General features: G+C 50.5%; 1 protein-coding gene across 2 annotated transcripts; it reads right to left on the reverse strand.

Moving 5' to 3' along the window:
• Nucleotides 1-857: 857 nt before the first annotated feature.
• Nucleotides 858-7,736, reverse strand: PRKAB1 (protein kinase AMP-activated non-catalytic subunit beta 1). 2 transcript variants are annotated; one of them, XM_030233058.2, is made up of 8 exons: nucleotides 7,684-7,736; nucleotides 6,673-6,847; nucleotides 6,099-6,265; nucleotides 5,093-5,186; nucleotides 4,278-4,392; nucleotides 2,966-3,099; nucleotides 2,413-2,481; nucleotides 858-2,328 (listed from the first exon to the last, which is right to left on the reverse strand). In XM_030233058.2, the coding sequence occupies exons 2-8, from the start codon at nucleotides 6,835-6,837 to the stop codon at nucleotides 2,251-2,253; spliced, it is 822 nt and encodes a 273-aa protein (XP_030088918.1). In that variant the 5' UTR covers nucleotides 6,838-6,847; nucleotides 7,684-7,736; the 3' UTR covers nucleotides 858-2,250. The 2 variants fall into 2 exon arrangements, with proteins under 2 accessions (XP_030088918.1, XP_018772046.2); XM_018916501.3 differs by lacking the exon at nucleotides 7,684-7,736 and adding an exon at nucleotides 7,420-7,672.
• Nucleotides 7,737-12,847: the final 5,111 nt, after the last annotated feature.

Here is a 12,847-nt window from a genome sequence, read left to right on the forward strand (position 1 = left end):
TTTGTGGCTCCTGGGACTGTCACTGAGGCCCCAGGTGCCAGGGACCAGCTCCCCTCCATCACTGCTGCTCGAGGCTGGGGAGGCCAGGGGGCAGCTGGGCTTGGTCACCCGTGGGCAGGGAAGGGTGGAGCAGAGGGAAGGTCCCTCCTGCAGGCCCTCACACAGCCTGGGGCCCCACCCTGGGCTCCTCCCCAGCCCTCACAACGTTTTGGGGCTGTAAAAGCTGATGGTGCAGTGGCAGCTGCAGTCCCTCTACTGAGCTGACACAGGGCCAGGGGCTACAAACAAAAAATAAAATCCTCAAGCTTTCTACACAACAACTGTTCCTGTCCTGGGTTCCACCATCCCTGATGCACTGCTGAAGAACGTGGAGTGCTCTGCAGCACTGACCACACACCCCACAGCCTTGGCATTCCCTGGACACTGCAGGGACACAGACTGTCACAGACTGTCCCCTCACACAGCTGGCCCTCCGTGAGCCTTGGACCCCAGAGTCACCCTGGTGAGGACAAAGACTTGGGGAAAAAGGTCTGCTTGAAGCGGCTGCTGGAACAAAGAGAAGCTGACAGGAGGCTTAAGGCCCATCCCAGGCTTTCCAGCTCTGTTGCTGGAGCTTTTAAATAACGGGACTCTTGTCCTTCCTCTAAACTTTACATCACAAATAAGCATGAACACCTCGGTCTTGTTCACTGAGCGCAAGAGGAGAAAGTGTTTCAATCTGCACCCTTTAATGAAAAACCTATACAACCCACCAAGGCCTAAAACTGCAATCAGGAAATCACATGAAATAACAAAATAACTCACTGAGGGGAAATTACCACAGGTGGGAACAGCAGTAACAAGACAAGTCACCCACATCTCTTGAAAATGTTTTATTTGTTTCTAAAGAGGTTGAAAACAAGCAATTCTGTAGTTCAGAATACTAAATACTATCCATAGCACAGAATGAAGAAGGAGTTTTCAGAGAAAACCATTGCACTAGACCCAGATCTACTCAGCTACTGAAGATACTGCAACAAGGCCGGTGAACAGACCCCAGGATGGCAAGGCACCTCCCACTGTGGCTCACCCCAGGCTGGCTGCTGCAGCCCTGTCCCCACCCAGAGTCCCCACAGACTTGTGCAAAGTGCTTTCCCCCACAGTGGGAGGGGCTGCTTATCATTGGCACGGTCACGGTGCCCCAGGCACCAAAACAAGCACACTGGCAGCAGGTTTGCATTAATGTTGCATTTGTTTTGGGATAAAACAGGCTGTCAGCACCAAGGACAGGCAGCCTGGCATTACTAGAATCACTGAGAATACAGAAACAGAATAAAAAGTTGCCCGGCTCCAGCCCTGGGCACAGAGGGTGCTGTATCCAGCACTCTGCTGACACTGAGGGGTGAATTTGGCCACTGGACACAGGAGACTGACAGTCACCCTCAGGCTGTCACTGAGGAACTCATCCCTAAACTGAATCCATCCATCTCCTTCCTCTCTCAGCTTAAGGAAGTCCTCATCAGTGACAGCAAGAGAAACCAAAAGCAGATTGCTGCAAGACACAATTATGATTTACAGAAAAATCCAGCCATTAAAAACAGTTGTCTTTACCAGAAATTCCACAGGGGAAAAGATGTATTTCAGTTCTCATGAAGAGAAAAAACTACAGAGCTATTCACAGTAGAAACAGTGCACCCCACTCTACCGTAAAATAATAACGAGCTTGTAGTGATTGTTATGTTGCTGATTTTGCCCAGGAAAGGCTGCTACAAAATAATCATCAACATTCACACTTACTTCAGCCAGGCAAGTTTGGAACTTGCTACTGAAAGAGTGTTTGCTGAGCAATGGAAACAGTAATGAGCTTGCTTTTACTGAGTGTTATGCTCAAATCAGATTCCCCAAGAATCCTGAACTTTCCAGACTTTGGGCTGGCAGACTCCCAGTCTGCCTCGCTGCTAAAGCTCTTGGATCTGTTGCTGCCCTGACATTATTCAGCCTAATTAAATTGGTGTTTTTTTAACTCAGCTGACAAGGGGCACTGACACCTTTGCCACCTGTCTGGTTGCTGTGAAGCTGCCATTTCCAAGAACTTCCACGGCGGGGCTAACAAAATAAGGCAAATACAGGAGAACCTGGAAGTCTCAGGAAAAATATGAAATCAGAGTTTGTTTGCTACAGCACAGAGCAGAAGTACATTTGGTTAAGTGAAGCATTTTTTTTCTGAGACTGCACTGGCCCAGAACAATTGGTCACAAATGACTGTGATGCTCATATTGGCTTGTACAGCAAAGTGGTCACGTATTTCTTCTTGTAACGGTGTGTAGCACTGAGCACCATCACTCCATCCTACAGGGGAGGGAAAACAAGTGAGCACGTGCCATGGTCAGACACCCAGGCTGCCCCTGGGCACGACAGGCCCTGGCCTCTCACCTTGATGGAAAGTGCATACAGGTGGTTCAGCATGACATGGTTGGGCTCAGGGAGCAGAGCGGGGTCGCACTGCAGAGAAAAGGGACAGTGTGACAGCAACAGAAGTCACAGTTCACTCCTCACAGCTGAGGGGTGACAAACAGCATCTGTGACCAGCCACACCCTCATACATCACTGCTGCTCCTGCTGAGTCCATCACAAACACAGTCACCATTTCAGAACAACCCCAAATCCCTCTGGGTAAAACCCTCTGCATCCTCCCCAGGACCATGAATCAGACTGTGATTATCCCTTATGTGCTTCTGGTGTCTTAACAGTTAACAAGATTACGCTTTTGAGAGGAAAACAGCATTCTAGTTTTCCATTTTAAAGACAACTAGAAAAATAGATTTACTTCAGATGAATCCATCTGGACATACATAACAAGGAATTCACCAGCACAGTAACTTACCCTAAGGTTTTCCTTAAGCTGTCCCTTGCCCATATTCAGATTTTTCCCCATCTGTTCCCACCCTCAAGGGCATTATTTAGCAAACCAAAGTGATGTACTCACAGAAATGCCTGTGTCCTTGTTCAGGATGACCTGCAACAGGTGAGGGGGGAGAATGGGTGGGGATTTAAAGCGCTCCTCTGCCTTGCAGACATAGGGCTCCTGGTGGTACGGTCCTGGGGGGGAACTGGACAGCTCTGCCAGAGAGATGGTAAATATTTCATCCTGAATACTTTGTAAGAACATCTGCTCTTTATAGGTACCAGCAGCCTAAAGGAATCAATGGCACTTAAGTACAACTGCAGCAGCTGGTGCAATGCCAGAGGATCAGTCACTGCCCAAGAGGGGATTTAAGGTGCCCAAAGTCTGACTTGGAGGAGCTGTGAGGTTCTGGGCAGCAGAGTTCTGAGGGCACAACTGCACTTCAGAACTTCTCTGTCAGCTCTGCCCAGCACTTCTCCTGCTAACACTCCAGTGCAGGCTGCCCTACAAGGGCAAGAACATGGGATGCAACTGTGAAAGGCAACTGCTCCCCCCTGCAGACTGGGCTGTGGCAAGAGCCCTTCCAAGTCTGATCAAGAAAAGGAAACACTGCTACAGCCTGTGGGGGAAGGCATCTGCTAGAATCTCCTCCTGGCCTACCCAGAGTCACAACACTTTCTCCAAAAAGGCTTTGTCCAGGGCAAAGTCAGAGCAAAACACACCCAAACACACCTCCTGCCTCAGGCTCAAAGGTCTGCTGAAGGAGGGTGGAAGGTGCTGCTTCAGTCATGGGCTCCATCCCTAGAGAGCTCAGCAACCAACAGGGCAAGGCTGACCTAAGACACAGCTCAAGCTAAACCCCACCTTTCCCCTGTTACACTGGAATATGAAACTAAAGGCAAGAATTGCATTTTTGCATTATTCTTTGGCGGATAATTTATACTACACTGTGAGGATGGTCCTGAACCTGTGTTATGACTGAGATGCACCTATTTCTCCTGCTAAAGTGCAACTCCTGGCCCCTCAGCCACCTCCTTAGCAGAAGAAGACTGAATTAGGAGCAGCGCAGGCTGTCAACGTTGGTTTGATGTGGTAAAGCAGAGACTGATCCACCAGTGACTGCACTAAACCCAGGAACTGCACACAGCAGGGACAAACAAAGTCATTGAGCACCCAGGACTTCCTCCTCATCAGAGCTGCGTGCTTTGTCACAGGCTTCCTCCTCTGTGCATTCCACTTTCTTCCTCTGGGCATTTGTGATTCCTGCACACATCACAGGGCCTGACACAAGTGGGGATTAATCTCTGCTGGAGCTTTAACTCAGATAAAAAGGGAAAATGAAGTTTTGAACAGCTCTTAAAAGTGTGACATAAAGTTACCAGTGAGCTCATACCAGACATGTCTGAACATTTTTGGGAGTCCACCATCAAAGCATCGAACACTTCAAAGTCAGTTTTCTTCACCTGGATGATGTTGTTGACAGTACCCAGCTGGCTGGTTACTACTGGCTGGCAAAAGACAAGACAGAAAAACCAGAATAAAAAAAGCCTGTGGGACTATATAGATTGTCAGAACTGCACAATCAGCATTACCAAGAATGAGGTACAATTACATTTGAAATATGACAGAACCAGAAGTGAGAAGAGCTCAGTGAGTGTTAGGCTAAGAGGAAGGGCAGGATTTTAAGGGCTGGGAGGGGAAATGTCAGCTGAACCTGCCAAGCCCACAGGGCTCCAGACAAGGCAGGGGTCAGTCTGGGTTGGAGTTAACTGTGACACCAGCTCTGGACACTGCATCCTTGAGCACGTGGGGAACTGCTGGGCAGGCAGGGGTTAAAGCTCATTTTATAGCAGAGGAGGAAAAACAGGCCTGGTAGATTTTGGCACAATTACTGGACTGTGAGAAGATCTAGAGCAGCAATAGCAATATGCTGGCACAGAGAGCCAGGAAGGCACAGCCAGCTCTGGGCTGCCAGCAGTGCTGCAATGCTCTAAAAGGCAGTTTGGCACTGGACAAGAAAAGCTTGGCATCATTTATAAACCAATGGCCAAGAGATCCTGTCCCTCACTGCATCTCCTGCCCTCTGAGCTCAGGCTGATGCTGCCACCCAGGCCAGCAGCCATCAGAAACTCTCTCTCCAGCCTGAACAGCCCCTTTCTCCTCTTCAGATGCCTCAATCAATAAACAGTGACTCAAAGCAAACATTACCTCTGCAGGATCATGTGTCCACTGCCCATCCACGAGGAACTTGTACTGGTGCTCTCCTTCTGGCAGGTCCAGGATTGCCACAAAGTTATTGTGACTGGAATTAAAGGCAAGCAATCAGCCCTGCAAAATTCTGAAAAGTGCCTTGGTCTCTAAGCTGTGACACACACTGTGACACAGAGCACAAGCCTCCTCAACGTGCGAAACCTTAAACAGGCAAGGAATCTCTGATGCAATCCAAAGGTAAGGAATCAAACTATGATTAATGCTCAGGATAATTTCCTCTGTGACAGTGAGTGCCCCCACACTCCTGACATCTCATAACTGGCACTGAGCTTTTGTAAAGTCACTCTGACATCTTCATGTTACTTGTTAGCACAGGAGACCTCATTTATCTGCTGATGGAACAAGATCAGCTTTCTCATATTTCCTTGCCTTTCAGTATTTGCCATCATAAATTGCATTTCCCAAATGCCCATGAAATAAATGAACAATGAGCAGATAAAAGCAGCAACTTGATACTCCTGGGTTACTTTGGGTCTGAAGAGCTGCTGCTTGGCAATTTCCAAACTCTTTGGGCTGTGAACTCCCTGATTCCTCAGAAGGCTTTAGCAGCATCTCAAAAAAGCTGAGAAACAGTTGATGCAGCTCCAACAGGCCTCTGGGCCCTGGGAGCTGGGCAAAAGCCACTGACACGGCAAGGATGTGTCAGAGAGACACTGCTGGAACCAGCTCTCCTTTCCACTGCCCAGCCCTGCTGCAGGCACAGCCTCACAGCAGGGACTGTTTGGGGTTATCTGTGTGCTGTGCCCAGGGAACTGACACACAGCTCACCTTCCACCCTTCACCTGCCACCCAAGAATGGAGAAGCCAGACTGTCATCAAGGGTGTGAGGAGAGAGGCAGGACAGTGGTGAATCAAGCCCAATCCCTTCTCTGAGCTGACCACCTCCCTCATGGCACTGAGCACTGCCAGTCCATGGGGACACACTGCAGCAGCACTTCCTTACCTCCTTGTCAGAGGAATTTTACCCCAGTTGTTGAAGGACCCTGACAAATAAACCTCTTTCCCTCCTCCAGTCCAGCGGAAGACTGTTGGCCGAGCTTGAGTGGGGGTTTTGTCATTCACCTCCAGGTCCTGCTGCCAAGCCAGAAATTCTTCTTTCTCCAATGGAGCCTACAAGCACAATGTCTCAATCAAAAACTGTTCTTTCCTGGCAGACTCAGACAAGCTGTACTGAACACTTTTTTTGCCCTCAGGCACCATTCTCTAAGTCTCCTACAAGCAGGTTTTGTCAGATGCAGAACACAAAATGCATTTCTAGATACTGTTCACAAGTTCATTTGCACAAATTCTGCAAAGGTGTTAAAGCCTTCCAAATCTGCAGGAAGAGTGGAAGGCAAATAATGCTCCTCCCTCCAGCCCCAATTATACCTGCTTAAACAGCAATTCACTCTCTCCTTGGCATGGGAAGGAAGGGGGATGGACAGCTTTGTGTAAACTCAATGAAAAAATCCCTGCAGGTTGCAAACAGCCCCAGAGCATTCCAAGCAAGCAATGCTGGGAGAACAAACCAGCAATACCTTCATTTCCTCTGGATGGAACAGGTCTGCATCTTCAGGACTGTCCATGAGGATTTTGGGTCTGTCCCCCTCCTTGGTACTGATGGCTCCCCCTGAGCAGTCCCCTCGGGTGGCTTTGTGCCCATGGCGCTCCAGCCCCGCTCGCTCGCTGCTGGTGTTCCCCATTTCTGTGGGTCTAAAAGAGCAGGGAAAGCCAGATTGGCACATGCACTCCTACAGCTGGAACACCAGCAGGCAGGAAAGGACACTCATCAGTAGCCTTGGGCTGTGCTTTTGAGGTGAAGAGCCTCAGAAACGCGACTAACCCATTGTAAAGGGACACCACACTCTGAACAAAGGCACTGAGTGACAGTTTTTAGCTGCTGCTGCTGATGTGCTACAGTTCCATACACGAGCACCTCTACCAGAGCCAGCCAGGCAGGGAGCTGACCAAGCAGGTCCCTGGCACCAGCACAGAGCTGTTGTGTGCCCCCAGGCCAAGGGCTCGATCTTTGCTCCTGCCCCCCCCGTGCACACAGCGCTGCACCTCGCCAGCTGCAACACCAGGGGAACTTTCTGTCGGAAGGCTCCAAAAGCAGCCTGCCTGAAATGTGACCGCACTAGAATAAGTTATGTCACCCTGCTGAGGATGCTGAGAGCAGCTGAAGGAGCTCTAAACAAAGAACCACAGAATGTCCCGTGCTGGAGGGCCCCACAGGGACCACCCGGGCCAGCTCCTGGCCCTGCGCAGACACCCAATGCTCCCACCCAGTGCCTGAGAGCGGTGTCCCAATGCTCCTGGAACTCTGGCAGCCTCGGGGCTGTGACCGCTCCCTGGGAACAGCTCAGTCCCGCTGCCGCTCCCTCTGTCTCCGCTCTCCTCCGGGGGCGGCAGCGCCTGCAGAGACCCAGCCCCGAGCGCGCACCGGGACCTCCGCGAGGTACTGGGAGCACAGCCCGGCCTGGCAGCCCCGGGACCGCGACCCCGGGAGCCGCCCCTGCCCTGCCCTGCCCTGCCGGGCCCGCACCCACCGCCCGCCGCGCTCCCGCCGCCGCCGCGCTTCCGCTTCCGCCGCGCCGGGCCCGCGCCCGCCGGGGGGAACCGAGCCCGGCACGGCCGTTCCGGGCTGCCCGGAGCTCCACGGCGAGCTCCACGGCGGGTTCCACAGCGGGTTCCATGGCGAGCCCCACGGCGGGCTCCCCCCGCGCCTCCTCAGCACCCACTGCTGCCGGACACGGCTCCGTGCCCGCCCCGGGAGCCGCCGTGCCCCGGGCAGCGCCTGAGGGCGGTGTTGGAGCCACGGGCAATGGCGCGTCCCTCAGCGCCGTCAGAGCGTGCAGGAGCCGTCAGCTCTGGCGTCTGGAGGGGGGCACAGACGCAAGGCCAAGTCCTTAAATGATAAATGTTTCCCAGCTGAAATTACACTGATACATTTCTCAAAGCATTCCAACTCGCACTATCTGGTTTTACCCTGGGCTCTCCCCCACCTGTTGCTGGTTTTTTATTCCTCTTTCCTCACAGCCCCAGAGCTGAGGCCTGCAGGTGTGTCACCGTTCTCTTTACAGAGAAACTGCTTTTTTGTCATTACTAATAGATGCAACCTGCACAGAGACAGAAGGATTCCCACCAAATGGAGGCATCCACACGCTGTAGCGTTGTGGTCCGAGCTGTGCCGGGCAGGCTGTGCCGGGCACCGCCGGCTCCCGCTGCCTGTGGGGAGCAGCCGCTCCCTGTTTGCCCCTGGGGGCCGAGCCCCCTGCCCGGGACAGCTGCCGAGGCTGCCGGGGCCGTGTGGGCAGGCACTCCTCCCAGCCCTGCACACAGCCCCTGCTAGAAAATGCAGCTGCTGTTATTTTGGCATTTCACACAGCTTAGTGCTCCTAAAAGCCCTGTCTCCAACCCTGCTTGTTTTGTTCTCCCCACTTTTCTTGGCCAGCACTGTTTGCAGTACAGGGTACCGTGTTTCGCCCATCACTTGCCCATCCAGGACCACTGTGATGATCTGCACAACAGCCACATGGACCCACTACAGGCCACGGTACCTCCATCTGGGGTCTGGCTTTTGCAATGTTTTTTGTTCTTCTAGGAACCACAGAGTGGTAACAAACTGCAGGGTAAGGGCTCCTAGCAGATCATGAGACTGTGGTAAGCAGTCTGTGGTAGGTAAAAGCATTCATTTTAAAGTCTGGTGTTAAAACCTGGTGGTTCCTCCTTCCATGGTGATGAACCATCCTTGGCATGTGCTCCATGCCAAAACCTCTGGGAGCTGCTGGCCTGTGGACAGGACAGAGGCCATGGAGAGGGCATCTCAGCCTCGCTGTTGCTGCCCTCTGCTCCCTGTTTTCCCTGTGTCTGCTCCCCTTCCAGGACTGGTTCTTGTCTCCCCTGGCCCTGACAGGTGGGTGTAGCACAGTCCTGGAGCAATCAGCTGTAACTTGCTTTGTCAGGAGCTGCTCCCTGAGAGGGCTGGATGACATCACACCACGAACACCTAAATCATCCCCCACCTCCTCACACACGTCTGTGTGCACGGTCCTTGCGTTCACTGCAGTGTTGTTTTCTCCCCTCAGCCTGAGTGGGAGCCCCATTCCCTCACAGCTGTTGGTGCAGGAGATGTGGGAAGTGAGGGATTAGCTAAAGACAAGCCACAGGGCCTGGCAGAGCTTAGCCTCCCACTGATTCTCTGGAACTCTGGAGTTCTGCTCCCCCCTTTAACAGCATCTGTGACTTTTTGCCTTCTTTTATGCTCTGCAGCCTGAAGGGCATAAAAACTCCCCCTCTTCCACCCCATCTGAACCAGCCTCCACATTCCAAAGGAAGACTACAAAATACCTTTTCTACCTCTGCCCCTGTTGGGGAAAAAGGACCAGGGGAAAACACAAATGACTAATTCTGAATAAGAAATTCCCTTAAAAAAAAATTCACTTTCAGACTGTTCACAGCCCATAAAACAAGATAAAAGTAATTGATTAAATGCTTCATCCGGTGTCATGACTGTGCCACACCACCTGCTAGGACAATGTGAGGTTTTAAAAGCAGAGGCTTGTAAAAGACCTGCAGGACATGAAGAACTGTGTGGTCTCTGTTTGTTGCCATGTCAGTAGCCACAAGCAAAGCTCAGCTCCTTTTTCCTTCCCTCACACCTACCTTTTTTAGTAAACATGAGCTAGACCTGGCCTGACTATTAAATCTTCTTAGTCAGAAGTTAATTTTAAGGCAGTTTGGTTCTTGGCTCTTAAAATGATGAGACTCAGCAGAGTTAGTCAAAGTTCTGGGAATCATTACAGAGCACTTTGGGTGCTGTACAGGCTGAGGGGTCAAGTGAAGTGACATCTTTGCTACTGAGTCACTCTACCCCCTTGGAGATATCACTTACCGTCCCTCTCTATCAGCTGACTCACTTTAAGAGAGAGTAAGGACCAAACAGGACAGGTCTGAGGTCAGGACAGACCTGTGTCAGGGGAATGCATGTCTTGGATTAGATGGGCTAAAGAGGGACCTTACAAGCTTTTCAGGCACAAAAGTCAGGGATGACACTCACCAAACACCATGCTCTAGGCCAGAATCTCTCCTTTTCACTATTTGGATTATATCTCTTGTTATTTGATTAAAATCAAAAGGCAATTAAGCCCCCACTGAATACTGGCTGAAGAGTGAACACGAGGCTGCCACGGCTCACCATGACCACTCAGCCTGCTTTGGTCTGGATACTTCCCTTCCAGTGGTGTTTCCCCTTCTCTTACCTCAGAGTAGGTGTCAAAAAGAAATGCCTTCAGCCTCAGGCTGTGCAGTTCAGAGTCCTGAAGAATCCATTGAGATCTGGCAAAGTTCTTTTCCCTTGACATGATGCAAGCTTATTTAGCCAAAGAGAAGTCATTGCAAGTGGTGTGGAAGCTGACTCAGCCCTACAGCGAGAGATGACAAACCCAGAGGAGCCATCCTCAGTCGTGAGCTGGGAGATCAGATTCACACATGCCATAAATCACATTATAAAGGACACATGAGCAAGTGCTTCTTGCAGCTTGAGTGCTGTGGAGAGTGAGCTGTGTGGGAGCAGAACAGAACTTACCCCAGACTTCAAGACAGAGTTAATTTCTTACCATGCCTTGGGGTCCCAAATTTGTTCCTCCATCTTTGCAGAGGCTGATTGATGTTTCCAGGCCCCCTTGTGGGTTTAGCCCCCTTTGTCAGGCTGGCAGGGAGTGCAGCACAGGAGGTTGGGCAGCCTCCTCAGAGGCTCAGTCCCATCTCTGGGACATGTGTCCTGCTGTGAGTGCAGAACGTGCCGTTGTGCTTGGGAAACAGAAAGTTGGGAGTGCACTGAAGGAATCCCTCACACACCACTGCATCCCTTCTCTGCTCCAACACTGCACACCTGCTAATTCAAAATGAGGTGGGAGGATTGTAAGAGGAAACCGACATTCAGGTAGTTTTTGAGCCTGAAGGTGCTGCCTGTGGAGGCTGAGGGCTGTCTCAGAAAGGTGGGGGTCAGGCAGCAGCCCTGCAGAACCCTGAGGGCTCCAGCCTTGCCTGGAGCTATCTCCTACAAAGCCAGGGTAGGTTCTACAGCTGTTCAAGGTTTGGTGATATGGGCTCCACCTTCCACAAAGGCTCCTGAACAGCTGTCAGGTTACCAGGATGTTTCTAACCAGCTTGGCCCCATCAATCCAGTGACTTTCCTTGTATTTAGATCTTATTTGCCTTTGGGAATTCAACCCTTCAACTCTTCTTGCACGTGCACACACAAACACACAAAGTAAAAACTAATGGGGGAGATGCCTCCATCTTCTCCCTTCTGAGGCAATCAGAAATAAATAACTGGCAGACCAAGTTAGGGTGCAGGGGAGGAAATGGGCCTAGAGAGAGATGTTTGCACACTTTCAGCAGAGGCACCTGAACAGATGCTGAGAGTGAGGGACACTGTGGCAGCAACCAGATACAACCTATTTCCAGGTTGAGAGGCAGAACACACTGTGAGCACATATCCAAAGATAGAGGTCCAAAAGCTACAACTTCTGGAGTGTCACCACTCATGGATCCTGGCTGCAACCACATAAATTGAAGAGCCAGTGCTGATCTTCAGGGGAAAGCTGTAAACCCCCGGGTGTGCCTGCAGGGAGGCACCCCAAGAATTTAATTTCATATTATCCCCGAGATTTTTTTTTTTTTTTGGTGTGTGCAATCTGATGAAACTTACACCACGTTTTGAGTGTCTGGCTGACCCCCTTCAAACAGCAGCAAAGAACCCCCACTTATATTTAGAAGCCTCTTCTAGGATTACATATCAAGATACGTGCACTGGGCTGTTTTGCAGAATGCAGCTGCCTTGTAAGAAGCCAAAGGTGCCAACATGATCCAGGAGCTGAGGCCAGCAATTTCAAGTTGCCATCTGTCTCTGCCTGTAATATGTGCAGGAAAGAAAAGGGAGCTGGACTTGAGGCATTAGTTGGTGCCTTCAGTGTGTGAGGACACTGTGTCCAAAAAAATGGAAGCCTGATGCAGCTTTGCAGAAGGAAGACTCTGTTCATGCACCCAGAACACAGATGTTGAGTTGAAATACATCTTACTGCTTCCCACCTCCCTCTGTATCATCAAATAACATCATTCAGCACATATATCATATAACAGGGGTGTTTTCCTACAAAAAAGGTAGCTCCAATGCAGAATAATGGACCACATCCAAATCTAGATGTGTGACAATGAAGAACAGGTAATTTCCAGAGCTGTCAGAGATAATGGAACTTGTATACATGTCCCTCTAAATATGGAGCAGGCACAAATTCCCCAGTCAGACACCTGCATTCTGCTTTCCACACCCACTGCTGGCACTAGGGCCTTGCTGATTTGGCCACTAAAATGTCATTTATGCTCTCTGTGTTTGCTGCCTGCTCTGGGATGTCTCTGTCACACATCAGAACAATGTTGTTGTACAAGGACCATACCTCTTTCCAGCACAAGCTGCACTTCCCAAACATGGTTGAAAATTTATGTAAACATAAATAAATGAAGAGAACCAATACCAATACATTAGTAAAGCAAAAATAAGATTACCTATGACACAGAAGCACTAAGGACATTAGAGGAATTGCTGCATTCTCTCCTCTCTGTCACATTAAGTGGTTTAATATAAAGCCTTTATTTTTATACCAATCAATAGCACTGTATGGTACCAACATTTATCTTCAGAAGGTACAA

This window comes from Serinus canaria, chromosome 15, assembly GCF_022539315.1.
Source record: "Serinus canaria isolate serCan28SL12 chromosome 15, serCan2020, whole genome shotgun sequence".
NCBI classification, from domain to species: Eukaryota; Metazoa; Chordata; class Aves; order Passeriformes; family Fringillidae; genus Serinus; species Serinus canaria.